General features: G+C 48.3%; 2 protein-coding genes across 3 annotated transcripts in view; both read left to right on the top strand.

Moving 5' to 3' along the window:
* LOC103618349 (eosinophil peroxidase) overlaps positions 1–6,970 on the top strand; it is a 21,049-nt gene extending 14,079 nt beyond the window's left edge. Inside the window, exons 10-14 of the mRNA XM_017738116.1 lie at positions 742–988; positions 1,418–1,588; positions 3,583–3,820; positions 4,777–4,991; positions 6,064–6,970. Coding sequence (XP_017593605.1) covers positions 742–988; positions 1,418–1,588; positions 3,583–3,820; positions 4,777–4,991; positions 6,064–6,092 — 900 coding nt within the window. The 3' untranslated portion in view covers positions 6,093–6,970. The remainder of the gene's footprint in view (positions 1–741; positions 989–1,417; positions 1,589–3,582; positions 3,821–4,776; positions 4,992–6,063) is intronic.
* A 4,748-nt stretch (positions 6,971–11,718) lies between these two features.
* Positions 11,719–13,910, top strand: part of LOC103618332 (1-acyl-sn-glycerol-3-phosphate acyltransferase alpha) — a 6,817-nt gene continuing 4,625 nt past the window's right edge. Inside the window, exons 1-2 of one of the 2 annotated variants that reach the window (XM_017738148.1) lie at positions 11,719–12,023; positions 13,694–13,827. In XM_017738148.1, the coding sequence (XP_017593637.1) occupies positions 11,839–12,023; positions 13,694–13,827 (319 nt within the window). In that variant the 5' untranslated portion in view covers positions 11,719–11,838. The remainder of the gene's footprint in view (positions 12,024–13,693; positions 13,828–13,910) is intronic. The other variant, XM_008636716.2, reaches the window with a different exon arrangement.

Below are 13,910 nucleotides of genomic sequence, written 5' to 3'. Positions count from 1 at the left end.
CAGGTTTTACAGCTGGCAGGAAAGGCTGGATCCTATGAGAGAAAGGGACATGGGGTTTCCAAAGGCACTGCACCTCCTTTGAAACCTGTCTTCTGAGCTGGTTTAACAAAAAATAAAAAGCAGGAATATCAAAATGTTTATGTTTTTATGCTGTCAATTTAAATATTATTGTATTGCTGAAAAACCATGCTGGGCAAGGCAAACACTCGAAGGATTGTCCTTAAAAGTATCATCTCCATCATTGTGTTTACATCAATGGTTTCATCTTCATGCAGTTTTCAGACAATCCATTTTCTCCTACTGACACAGAATTTGATTTTTTTTTTCAATTATATTGTGCTGCCTTCTCAATATCCCAGAGAGACATGAGAGCAGGACTGGAAATTTCTGCTGTGGGAGGACTCAGGAGCTGCCCCTGGGTGGTGTTACCCCTGTTATCTGCCAATGTTATCTGTGCCATCTGAGGCACACAAGGTGCAGTTCTGCCTGCCTGCTGGGAATGGTGACAAGGAGGCAACATTTGGGAGGATTTGGCAGCCTTTTATCTTCACAGAATCACAGAACCAATTAGGTTGGAGAAGACCTCTAAGATCATTGAGTCCAACCCATTATTATGTCGCTCTCACCTGCCAGAGCGTGGTGGCAGAGAGAACGTGAACAACAACTTTGCTTCCACAGAAACTGATGGCACAGAAACTGATGAAGACATTAACAGTGCATCCTTTCCTTGTTCCCCCCTAGATCATAACCTACAGGGACTACCTGCCTCTCCTGTTGGGATGCAGGTTCCGGAGGTTCATTCCTCGCTACCGGGGCTACAAGGAGTCTGTGGATCCTCGGATATCCAACGTCTTCACCTTGGCTTTTCGCTTTGCTCATGCTGCAGTCCCCCCAACTGTTGGTCGCTTAGATGAAAATTACAGACCCATAACTCCTGAAATTCAACTCAGAACCTCCTTCTTTGCTGTCTGGAGGATCATTCAGGAAGGTAAATCCTTTCTTGCAGCTCTGCAGTATGGATTTATTTCATTCATCCTTTTTTGCCCTCTCTGGATGAGCTCCTGCTTCAGCCAAATTTAAAAGCATTTTGCATTAAATGTATTAAATGGCCTTTACTACCAGCCAGAGCTTTCCCAACAGAACTGTTCCCTGTAGTCAAGGGCAGCCCATCATGTTACAAAATGGTCTGATTGCTTAATTGCTGTGGTCTCCAAGAACATTATTCAAAGTATTTTCTTCTTAATTCTTTAAGCGCAGGAAAATTGATTCTCAGGTAGTAGAAGCTTATCATTAAATATAAGCTGTGCTCACCTCTCTGGGGCCTCTTACACACACACCAGCCTCCCTGCACTGCTCACACGTCCCTGCTTCAGGTGGAATTGATCCCAGTTTCCCTGTGGATGGGATTTCTCTGCAGGAGGGATTGATCCATATCTCCGGAGCCTCATGGCCAACCAGGCCAAGCTGATGACACAGCAGCAGATGGTGGTGAGCGAGCTCCGGGATCGGCTGTTTGAGCAGGTTGAAAGGATTGGGTTTGATTTAGCTGCCCTCAACATGCAGCGCAGCCGAGATCACGGCCTTCCAGGTAAGTCAGCTGTAGGAGCAGAGCTTACAAAGGAAAACAAGTGGAAATCAGGCGTTTTTGTGATTAAACATTGAGAAACTTCTCCAGCCCATGCTTGGCTGAAATTACTCAGGAGTTGGATTCAGTGATCCTTGTGAGTCTCTTCCAGCACAGGACATTCGGTGATTCTATGATGCTCTTTCCCAAACCTTTTCCTTGTTTCTGAACAACCACAGGTAAGTGGGTGGAGGCTGAGCACTGAAGGCACAGCCTGGCTGAAGCTGCAGGAGACACGTGGAGGCAGGAGAACACGGGGCATTGCACAGACCAGAGTCTGGTGTTCAGTGACTGACTCATTTCTATTTTATTGGTAAAATAGCTCAGCAACAAGTTTGCAGGAGTGGAATTAGGGCTGTAAGTCCCCTGTGACTTCTCTGCAACCATCTGTAGTCCACACATGACTGGAAGAGCAGATTCCAATATGTAAAGAAAATCTCATTATAATGTCTCTATTAAATCTGTGTCCCAGAAAAAAAAAAAAAAACAACAAACAACCAAGCATGTCAGAACCACTCTCAGGGCTCTGCAAAACCAGTGTAATGGCATTGCAAGATGGTCTTGAGAAATAGATTGTTGATGGGACTTCAGAGGTGGCTCCTGGGTGGGTCCTTGCCCAACAGTGTCATTAGGCTGATGTAAGTGCCCGGAGCTGCTGTGTCAGCAACATCGTGAGGGATGCAACAGGGCTCCTGTTTGAAACTGGGATGAAAACTGAGCTGGATCCACGGGTTTTAAGCCCAGTCAAAGGCTTTGCGGTACATCCAGGTGCATCATCAGCTCACAGAATTTCTCTGCCTTGGTCACAACAGAAGGTTGTGATTTTTTCCATGCTTTGTTGAGGAACACCATCATGCAAAACCTGATGGGAACCACAAATCCTGAGTTTCCAGACCTAACATGGTGGGAGTGACATGTATTTCTAGTGAATTTGGGTTTAGCTTTAGGTCTCAACCCACCAATGAGTGCTGCTGTACTCCTTTATATTAGACATCCATTAAGGTGGTGATGGCATAGCAAGGTCAAAAACCCTCCCTAATTAATTTTCTGATTAAGAAAATTCTCTGTGTCCTGGAATTGTTTGACAGTGGTGTCATCCAGGCACCATATGGTGTGTCTTTTTCTCCTAATTCTCCCTGGTCTTTAGACAGAAGACAGTAGGTTTGGATTGGATATCAGGAAAAAATTCTTTCCTGTGAGGGTGGGCAGGCCCTGGCACAGGGTGCCCAGAGCAGCTGGGGCTGCCCCTGGATCCCTGGCAGTGGCCAAGGCCAGGCTGGACACTGGGGCTTGGAGCAGCCTGGGACAGTGAGAGGTGTCCCTGCCCATGGAAGGGGGTTGGAATGAGATGAGCTTTATTATCCCTTCCAACTCAAATCATTCCATGATTCCATGACATCCTGCTCACAGCAGAGGGGTTTGCTGCAGCATCATCTCATCTCCTCCACCAAGATGCAGAATTATGCACCATTTGTGGCCCAGTGGATTTTTGGCTGTTTGCAGTCCAGAAAAATTAGTCCAGCTGGCAAAGTCTGGTGGCTAAAGTAACTTGGGCTGTGTGGAGTGGGTGGCTTGTCCCCACGGCTGGACAGGGACCAGCTGTGGGGAAGCACTTGGTCATCCTCCTGTTATGGAGAGAGGGGTCATCAACATCTTGTCCAGGTTCATTTTCAGTGAAGGCAACGTCAGTTGCATCCCTGCTGAGTGGAGCAGAACTGCTGGAAGGTGGTGGAACAACTCCCACCTGCAAAGACACGGCTCTCCCTAAACAGGAGAAAGGCCAGGCAGGAGGAACTGGCTCTGAGGAGCGGGAAGTCAGTAGCGTTAACAGAAATACAGAAAAATGTTTTAAACATTTTGGGACCCTGTAGGTCTCTTTGCAAAAGAGAGGGAAAAATCTTTCCAGGAGGGGGTGGCACATTAGTGCTCTATCTGCTCTGACATCCAACTACTTGCAGGTTACAATTCCTGGAGACGATTCTGTGGGCTCTCACAGCCCACTGGAGTGAAGTCACTTGGTCGAGTGTTGCGGAATCAGAAGCTGGCAAAGAAGTTCCTGCAGCTCTATGGGACACCAAAGAACATTGACATCTGGATTGGGGCCCTTGCAGAGCCCTTTGTGAATGGAGGCCGAGTTGGGCCCCTCATGGCTTGTCTCATTGGTACCCAGTTCAGGAACATTCGTGATGGGGACAGGTAAGAGGGGAGCTGGGTACACCAACCTCAAAGTACAGGGAGGCTGGAGTTTATGCAGATTTCTTCACACAGATCTGAAAACCACTCCAGTGGTTTGTTGCCTTTTTTTCAGTACTCCTTCAAAAGTTTCTTTCTCTTTGTAGTGATGTGCTTATTCCCCATCTGATGGTTGAGATCCTGCGCTAAGATCCCTTCCCAGTGAAGTGATGTCTCACTATTTCTTCTTCCCAGCCCAGTTCTGAACTGGAACCCTCTGCTCTGACACGTGGCAGGGCTTGGTCTTTGCTTGTGGTGGATGTGGTGGGTTGGGGTTTTCTTGTCAGCCAAAATCACTTCAGCAATGCTGAGGTTTCAACACACCTGAATTCCTCCTTCTTCTCCTTGAGGTTGCTCAGGGGCTTCAGGTGCAGCAGTGAATTACGTTCCCCATCTAAAGCTGAATTTATGAAGCAAGATCCCTGTACCTGCCAGCAATATTGCCTGAAAATGGGATTACAACCCATGTTTCTGGGAAACGATTGTGCTGAGAGAGACACCAGGATGGGGGGCTTAGAGGCAAACAGTCTGCTGCATGTCTAGAAATCCTGTCTTTATGGCAGGAAATGAACCCTTTTCTAAAAAATTGAGTAATTATAGGTCTTGTTCCAACATGGCAATCATGTAGCTGTAACCCCAGCCTGTGCACAGTCTATGCAGCCTTTCCCATTTGAAAGAGGGTGCCTGTGCCTCATCTGAGGGCAATTCATTCAATTGCAGCTTTGTTACATGTCCATGGCCAAAAGAAAAGCAAGGCAATTATCCAACTGGTGAGTCAGGGCTCTCAATTTAAATAACAGAAATTCAAATTTGTTATTGGCAGAAGAAGTTAGTGTTAATGGGAAATAATATTGTGGGAGTCATGAATGTGAAGAAGGCAGAAGGCAAAAATCTGTTGTGTCTTTTTCTTTCTCCTGCAGGTTCTGGTGGCAGAACCCTGGGGTTTTCACTCCTCGCCAGCGCTGTTCACTGGCCAGAATCTCCTTGTCAAGAATAATATGTGACAACACCGGCATCACTAAAGTATCAAGGAATATCTTTCGGGCTAACAGATACCCCCGTGACTTTGTGAGCTGCAGTCAGATCCCAAAGCTGGACCTCAGACCCTGGAAGTCAACGAGCACTGAGGAGCAAGGTATGATCTGCAAACAGCAGCAGATCCTGCCTGCACACCCCTGAGAAAGCCAGACCCTGTGGTTTAAAACTGAGCTGCCTGACATGGGGCTGGACCTGTGTGCCAGGTACAGCTTTAGATGCTCCACTTCACCAGGTGTACTCAGAGTAGCTCCTGCAAAATGCAGATTTTTTGGCAGACCAAGCCAAGTGCCCTATTCTGGGAATTTTTTTAACAAGGAAAGGCTGAGGGAGCTGGGGCTGCTCAGCCTCGAGAGGAGCCCCAGCTGAGAGGGGCCCTCAGCCCTGGCTGTCCCTGGCTGCAGGGAGGGCCCCTGAGCCCAGCAATTGCCCTGCACAGGAGGCAGAACTGCTGCCCTGGGCAGGGCCCAGCCCTGAACAGGCTGCCCAGGGAGGGGCTGGAGTCTCCCTCAGCGGGGATATTGCAGAGCCCTCTGGGCACAATCCTGTGCCCTGTGCTCTGGGATGGCCCTGCCTGAGCAGGGAGGTGGCACCAGGGACCCTCTGGGGTCCCCTCCAGCCTGGCCCAGCCTGGGATTTTTTTCTGATTAATAGACTTTCCATTTAGCCCTTCACTGTTGATGCCAGGGTTTCCTGCCTGGGAAACAATGCCCAGACTGAGGAGGCTGCTCTGTCTGTTGAGATGCTGTTTGTCAGCACATCCTTGTAAGGCCAAAAGCAACTCAGCATTTGAAAAGGAATTCCCAGTCTACTGAAGGGTTTCTGGTTTTGATCTCTGCTTGTAGAGTTGTTGCCTATATTTACACTATTTCTCTCAGATGCCTTCAGGATTTGTAAAATTCTTGAGGTCTAATTCCTTCCAAAATACTCCCTGAAATCCGTGGGAAGTAGATGCAGGGAAGAGTGGCTCTCCCCGGGAAGGGCAGGCTGTTCCAGTGCCTTTTCCTAACAGAACATCCTTCCTTTCCTGACAGTCAGGTCCTGCCACACTCTCATAATACCAGTTTTTGATCCCTCTTTTCCAGCTTAACCTGTGGAAACAAATCACACAAGGTATAAGGGAGCTAAGGCAGGTTCTTTTCTGTTAACACAAAGCTTTTTATCTCCTCTAGAAAAAGATTCTGATGACTTTAAATGCTGAACATTGAGGATTTCCCAGATGTCCAGACTCGGGAAGCTGCTGAGGTGGATTATTAATTTTTACTGTGTTTATGCTTTTACTGCCTGCAATGTTTGAGCATGGTTCTGTCATTTGCTCAGCTTGATTTGCATGAAGCCTTTACAGTGGGATGGAGCCCAGGAATGAAAGAACTTCATGAAGAGATGCCCCAGATCTGTGCAATCACTCAGTATCACAAAGCCAAGTGAAATGAGTTATCCAGAGGCTGATCCCAAATCACACCAGCTGCTGGCTTAGGCCATAGAACCACACAATGCTTCACCAAGATTTACTGTCAAACACGTTTTGGACCTTACTTTTAAAATTTTCAGCCCCCACAGAATGCTCCAGGACATTGCAATGACAGCTGATTTTTGTTCTCAGATTTTTTTGTTTGAAAGAAATAAATCCTTCAATTTCCAGAGAAAATTTACTAAGGGCAAGATGCCTCAGAGAGAAGCAGAAATAATTGTCCTGCACCCAAACACACTGTCCTAAAATGGTCTGTGCCAGGTTTTGCTCCAGCATGGAAGGAAAAATTTGCCACATGGAAGAGAGTTTTCTCACCACTATTTCCCATATTCCAGAATGCCCAAAACTTCCTCTGATGTGACAGAAACCTGTGACAAGTTATTCCTGAAGCCTGGCACGAGCCAGCATGACTCACCACTGGACTGTAGAGCTGTGGGATGTGGCCTGGTAAAGATAAGAACAGTCTGAACATACAAGAAAGTAACAACTATTCTGGTTTCAATCCAGGTTTTTCCCTTTTTCTGAAAGGGATCAAACCCACTTTCTCCTCCCTCTGTAGCCTGCTATATTCCTGTTTATTGCTTAATAAATTGCAATTTTGGGCTGAGGCCAAGATGTTCTTTGCGCTTTGTAAAAGGTGCAGCAACCACAGGTAGGTTTTCTCTGGGAATATTGGGAAAAGGCAGTTCCTGAAGCGGTGTGTCATTAAAGAAAGAAGGTATTTCTTGCTGCAGCCTCTGACCATAACTCCGGTGTGATGCAGAACTATGAAAGTCAGCACTGATGGCTGGGAGGTGTTGACTGGGCTGCCCCAGTCTCTGCAGCTCTGGTTTTCCACTCCTGGTTGTCTAACGGTGACACAGCCCCGTGTCTGCCCAGCCCCTCGGGGACAGAGCATCCTTCATTACCTGTTGTCTTCAGCAATTCCCCTCTGGGGGAGGACGTGACTGGCTCAAATCACCCACAACCCCTCTGTGTGCACTAAGCACAGACACCTGATTTTTTGTATTTTAGCCAAGATGAAATTTGGACAATTTGATTAACTTTATCAACTTGATCAAACACTTGCAATGCTGGCACAGCAGCATAGGGACTGTCCATAGGGTGCCTGGCATGTGCCTGCCTTGGCCAGTGGAGCTCCTGAGGTGGAGGATGCATCCTGCAGGAGCTGGGATGGGATGGTTTACCTTGATCAACCTCTGCTGCTGATTTCAGAAGCGCAGCTCTCTCTCTCATCTCTGTTGAATCTTCTCATTCACTTTGTTTCCCACCTGCAGCCTCACCCAGCTGTTTCTGCTCAGACCTGGATGTCCAACCCAAGTTCATCCTGTCAGGTCCTTCTCCCAGTGCCAACTCAATTTTTCCTCGGTGGATGCCCACCAAGGTGGCCAGTGGGCTGCAGCACATGGTGATTTCAGTCTCTCTAAGGAATAGCTGTGAAGGTGAACACTTCCCAGAGGCCCACAGGACAAGAAGATGCAGGTTACAAAAAGGGGAATAACCTTTAGACAAAGACAAACGTTATTCCCTGGGATAGGGTGTGGTGCAGACACAGGGATGAGAGAGATCTTGGGATCTCCAGCCTTGGGTATTCTCCCAGACTGTGTAGGCCTTGAGCAAGCTCTCTGGATTTGCTGTTAACCCTGCTCCGAGTAGCTGGTTGGCCTGCAGATCTCTTGGTGCCCTTTCCCCCTTCAGTTTTCCTGTGATTTACAGTGATAAACTGTTTTACTTCCTAGCCAGAGTTCACTGGCTGGACTCTAAACTAACCCTTGGATTCAAGCCCTGCAGCCCAGGCAGTTCCAGTCTGTTGCGCTCTTTTCTGTCAGGGCTATCTGGATACCACAGAAGTCTTCATGAGCCAGAAGACCTTTTCTTGTAAAACCTCTTCTCCTGTAATTACAAGCACTTACAGCCATGTCTTTGCTCATAAATTGGTCTCCAAAGCTAATTTGTGCCTTGTAAAACTGAGGGTTACATGGATTCATCATGGAGCTGCAGTCAGAGCATCATAAACACTTTCCTCAGTCTTGATGATCTTTCTCTAATATATTTACCCTGGAATCCCTCTGAAGGTTTTAATATCAATGTTAATGCCTCTAAGTGAGTCGTACGTGATGAATTCCCTTTTGGCCCGTTCACCCTTTGGTGGCTGGTGACCAATGTGGTCCTTGGCCAGACCCAACTCTTTGCCCTTTGATAACTTATCATAGAGACATGGACTATCCTGAGCTGGAAGGGACCCACAAGGATCATCCAGTCCAGCTCCTGTCCCTGCACAGACACCCCAACAACCCCAGCCTGGGCATCCCTGGCAGAGCTGTCCCAACGCTCCTGGAGCTCTGGCAGCCTCGGGGCCGTGCCCATTCCCTGGGGAGCCTGGGCAGTGCCCAGCACCCTCTGGGGGAAGAACCTTTCCCTGACCTCCAGCTAAACCCCCTAACACAGCTTCAGTTGTTCCCTCTCCCTGGTTACCAGAGAGAAGAGATTGGTGTCTGCCCCTCTGCTTGTTGCAGTCTGTACCAGAGGAAATATTTATGCCAGCAATTTTCAGTGGGAATCACTCCCATTTCAAAATCCAGTCCTCATATTTTGTGCTGGAGTCATTGCTTTGTATTTGGAAGTCAGTTGTGATGTTCGGCTTCATCAACTCCTCTCTCTCACATGTTGCTGTGCTGACAACAGTCCATCCTCTTCTGAGCCTTCATATGGTGAACAAGACAATTTCCTTGGCCTTTTCCCACCACATTGGATCACTTTCCCTGCCTCCCCTCTCTCTTCTGGCCAATATGTGGCTGAGCAGATCTGGGGAGCAGGAGAGTCATTAAAGCTGTGTGACAAAAGTTCACAGTGTGAGCAAGTCCCTCCTCTCCCTGTCTCAGATTCACTTGAATTGAGCCAGGTTCTGGAAAGGGTGCAAAGAGCCAGGGGCAAAAGGGAGTCAGCTGGGCATGGATACACTTAGTCTGGAGACTGGGATCTTCATTAGAGCTGCAGTTTCTGAAAACACCTTGCAGGTTAGGCAAGAGCCAACTGCTTTGAAACGGGAGCAGGATGGACCCAGGTGCTGGGGATCCTTGCAACAGGTGAAAATTATAGCTGCAGATTTTGGTATCTGTGGGTTTGGAGCCCGAATGTTGTATCAGATCTGAGCTGACTCTCAGTCCATGGGGAACTGGGAATGTCCTTGGCTTTCTCCATTCTCATCAGAGACAGCTTTTGGAACCAAAGACCTCCTTACTCTCCACAACTCCCTGACAGGAGGGGGCAACTGGGGGGAATTTGGGCTCTGCTCCCAGGGAAAAAGGACAGGAGGAGAGGGAACAGCCTCAAATTGCACCAGGGGAGGTTCAGGTTGGACATCAGGAGCAATTTCCACATGGAAAAGGTGGTCGGGCACTGGAAGGGGCTGCCTGGGGAGGTTTGGAGTGCCCATCCCTGGAGGTGCCCAAGGAAGGACTGGATATGACACTCAGTGCTCTGAGCTGGTGACAAGGTGGGGATCAGTCACAGGTTGGACTTGATGATCCTGGAGGTCTTTTCCAATGTCAATGTTTCTGTGAAGTCTTTGAAAATTGCTGACAGTGACTTAAAATAAACCTTTTCAGTGGTTTGTGAACTGTTGTGAACTTGCAGATTTCCTTGCCCCTGACATTCTGGGTGGGTTTCTATGTGCAGAGTTGTGTCAAAGGTTTCTTCTACAGTAGGAGCCTGACAGCAGCACCCTGGTTTGGAAGCCACGGCCATCCTTGCAGGACAACCATTCCACTCCTTTCACTGGCATTACATTTTAGGAACCTCTGTCTGGTAGGTCAGGATGAACCAGTTGTGCATCAAATCAACCTTCTCCCAGTTGCAAAAGGCCGTAACTTTGTACAGATGAGATACAGGAAAGGCTGACAGGCGTTAGAAAGGCAACTGTTTGCTGGATCAAACTTTGGAGAATCAGAAAGAGGCCATGGTTTCTCTAAGCACTGGCTCCCACAGGGACCTGCTCTCTGCAAGCACCAGTTCAGAGGGTCCCAGTGTGCACACATGGGGCTCTTGTCATTTCCATGGGCTGGTGCAGGGACAGTTCAGAGGCTGTGGAGAAGCTCTTGGCTTTGGCTGCCTCTCCTGTGGCTGCAGGGAAGCCTTGGGAGAGCTGAGAGGTGAGGCTGCAGTCACCTCTCTCCAGTTTTCCATTGAAAATCGGGATAAGAAGGGTCCCTGGCTAAGCCAGAGGAGCAGGGAGCACAGGCAGTGCCTTTCTATATTATTCTGTCTTTTCTCAGTTTCTTCAGGAAATATCACTGAGTCTTGCCCATTTTACTGTCCTCGAGGATTTGACTTTGTTCTTTAGGTTGCAGGTGATGGTCATTGTGGTTTTATGGGTCCTCTGGCTATTCCCTTTTGAGAATCTGCAGCTCTCAGTCCTGGCTGGAATTTAGAGTCATTGCTCCTTTGAAGTGCTGGCTCTAGAGCAAGGCCTGGTGGGCAGACGATGAATCATGAAACATTTTTTTTTCAGCCCAGTCATTCTGGCTATTGCAAAGTTCCTTTTCATGTAGTTGTTTTAGGAGATGAAATGCAGTTGGAGCAGCCCCAGGTTATACCTGCATTTTCCTGATTTACTCCTTGCTTATGCAGATGCTGTCTGAACAAGTGCCTGCCTCTGGCCAGGAACACATTGGGACTAGCTGCTCCTGCTTTGTTTATCTTTTTCTCTAGACTTGTGGCACTTTTCCCACTCTACATGTGGAATGTCCAGCTGCTCAGCTTGGTCCCTCCAGTTCTTGGATGTGTAGGGCAGGGTCTGGCTGCTCAGATCACTGATTTTCTTTTTCTCCCCTCCAAAATACTGATTTCTGATTTCCTGGACATCTTGCAGCCAGTTTGCTTGGTGAAGGTTAATGTTTGCACACAGTGAGATATCCTGGGGTCATAGAATCATGGAATCATGGAATGGTTTGGGTTGGAAGGGACATAAACATCACCTAGTTCCACCGCTGCCATGGTCAGGGACACCTTCCACTACCCCAGCTTGCTCCAAGCCCCAACCTGGTCTTGGACGCTTCCAGAGATGGGGCAGCCACAGCTTCTCTGCACAGGGTTTGTGCTGTCCGGTACATCCTGCTCCTCCCCACTAGAGGTTTTCTTACAATTCCTCAGGGTTCCTATTCCCAGAGCCCCCTGAAGGGGCCCTCCAGGCACTGCCAGCCCCACAGCCCCTGCACACGCACAGCTTTGCTGCTGTGTTTGCTGTGCTGCCATCCAGCCCTCCTGGAGCTCTCGCAGTGCCGTTGCTAAACCGGCTTCCCACGGTGAGTGCAGCTCCCAGCAGAGAGCACAGCCTGGCTGAAGCCTCACTCCCAAACCTCATTCCAGCTTTGCACCACCCACACGTAGCTGATGGAGGGAGTCTCACCTCTGCTCTACATCGCCAGCTGCTCGTGACTCGTTCACTGCTCTGCTCAACCTGCTCCGGGCTGGAAGGATGGAGCTTTTCCTCCTTCACTACCCCTTTACCTGTCTGCTCATTGCCTTTCTAGTCCTCTACCAGGTGAAACCTGCATTCAGATTCTTCTGCAAGATGACCTTCTATAAGTTGTGGCTCTTCACCATAAGCATTGGGGTTATGATCCTCAGTATTCCTCGTGGACGTAACGCAGAGAACATGATGTAAGTTGTCTGTGGCTCCTTTCTTCTCTGAGCACTGATAGAGTCCACTCTGTCCAGTGCTTTGATGTGGAGGGTCCTGGGGGTGTGCTGTGGTGTGGAGGGATCAGTTGTATATTGGTGTGGGGAGATGACAGACTGTACTTCAGAGAAGGGGTGTGGGTTTTAATACTGGTTTGGTATTACCGCAGGCCTGGTTCCTACGGTATATCACCGTGTCCCGCAGCCATAGGGAGGAGGAGGAGGAGAAGATCCAGCAGGCAGGAATTGTGCAGCAAGATTCATTTATTTAATTATTTTACAAACCTTTTATAGACTTTTTTCTTCATAGTCTAATTGGACAAAGGACCAGCCACCCCTTGGGGGTGATTGGCCAAAATCCTAAAACATCCATTATCAAAATATTTTCTACTCTAACATAAACAAGACTTTCCAAGGTTGCAGGTGGCTTGGTTGTTTACATTCCCTGCTACCTCTTCTGTGAGAGAGAAAAGTCTCTCACAGACTTAGAAAAATAACAAGAAAATCCTCGCTAACAGCATTTTTGTACCTACAGTTTGGGGTCAATAAAAGAATAACAAATTATGGCAAGAAAGGATGTAAAAAGTGACATAGATTTGCCAAAGCAGGTAATGCCAACAACCTGGATGTAATGCATATTGCTATTTTTATTAAAGCTCTTTTATCTGGTCTTTGGAGCTGTATTTCCCTCCTCCCCATGGCTGACCATTCCATTTCTAAGTTGTGCTGAGAAAGCCATCCCAGGTGCTCTTCCTATTCTCTACTCTGAGCCAGTGCACACCTGAGACATCACCACGGTGCAGTGCTGGCCCCTGCATGGGCACTGGTGTCCCCATCAGCTCAGTGACAGCCTGGTGTCCCAGGTCTGGCAGTCCCCCAGCCCATCCCGTTGCTGCCCATCCTGTCTCTCCAGATTCCGTTCAGACTCTCTGGGCTGAGGACTCGCCTGGAGGCTGCGTGGGGTGTCCAGGAGTGATCAGTGGTGGTGGCAATCAGGAACCTGGGCTGAGGGGGGACGCGAAGATGACTCTTGTACACGGCACCACAGTGCTTGAACCCTCCTGAAGTGCTGCAGAAGCAGAATTTACCATTCCATTTTATGCTCCAGTGAGAATTCACATCTCCTAACTGAGCATCAGTTTTTCGCTTTGAGAAATTTTCTTCACCTCTTGACATTGGTGCCTGACTTTTTTTTTTATTTTATTTTACCAGGATCTCATCAAATAGGGCTCCCAGCACTGCAGCCTAATGTCACCTAGAGGCAAACCCCTCTCTTTCAAAGCCAGCAGAGTTAGGCACAGGTTTATTGCAGCCTGTATTCCCAACCCAGCAAAGTGGGCAGGGAAGCAGAGTACAAAGGTGTGCTGTGAATATGGATATTATCTAATATTTGGTTGATCTGTGGAACTTCTGGGACTGGAGTTGCTGTGTCAATGGTCATGTATGGCTCGAGGGAAATCTGTGAGGTGTATTTGTCTTCTGTAATTAAATAATTAGCTGCAGAGGGACACTAATTGTTCTTCTCCAAGTCATGGTCAAATCTGTGTCTGTGGGAAACTGGCAGAAGCAGTGTATGAGGTGGGCTGGTTCGGATGCAGTGTTTTGTCCCGAATTTCAGCATCTCTTTGGCTAATTTCTGCTCCTTTTTCCAGGATTTTGCGCACACTGGCCCTGCCACTCAAATACATCTTTGGCATTCAGATAGTGGTGAAGGGCAAGGAGAACCTCAGGACTAAGAAACCTTTCGTCCTGGTGTTGAATCACCAGACCTCCCTTGACATCCTGGGTATGTGGTGATCCTGCCTCCTGCTCCTGGCCCCAGGTGTTTGTAGGGGTGGGTCGTATGGAATCCCAGGTGCCACAGGCAGC

Source organism: Corvus brachyrhynchos, unplaced genomic scaffold, assembly GCF_000691975.1.
Source record: "Corvus brachyrhynchos isolate BGI_N302 unplaced genomic scaffold, ASM69197v1 scaffold137, whole genome shotgun sequence".
Lineage (NCBI taxonomy): Eukaryota > Metazoa > Chordata > Aves > Passeriformes > Corvidae > Corvus > Corvus brachyrhynchos.
This window is presented reverse-complemented; position numbering and strand designations above follow the sequence as displayed.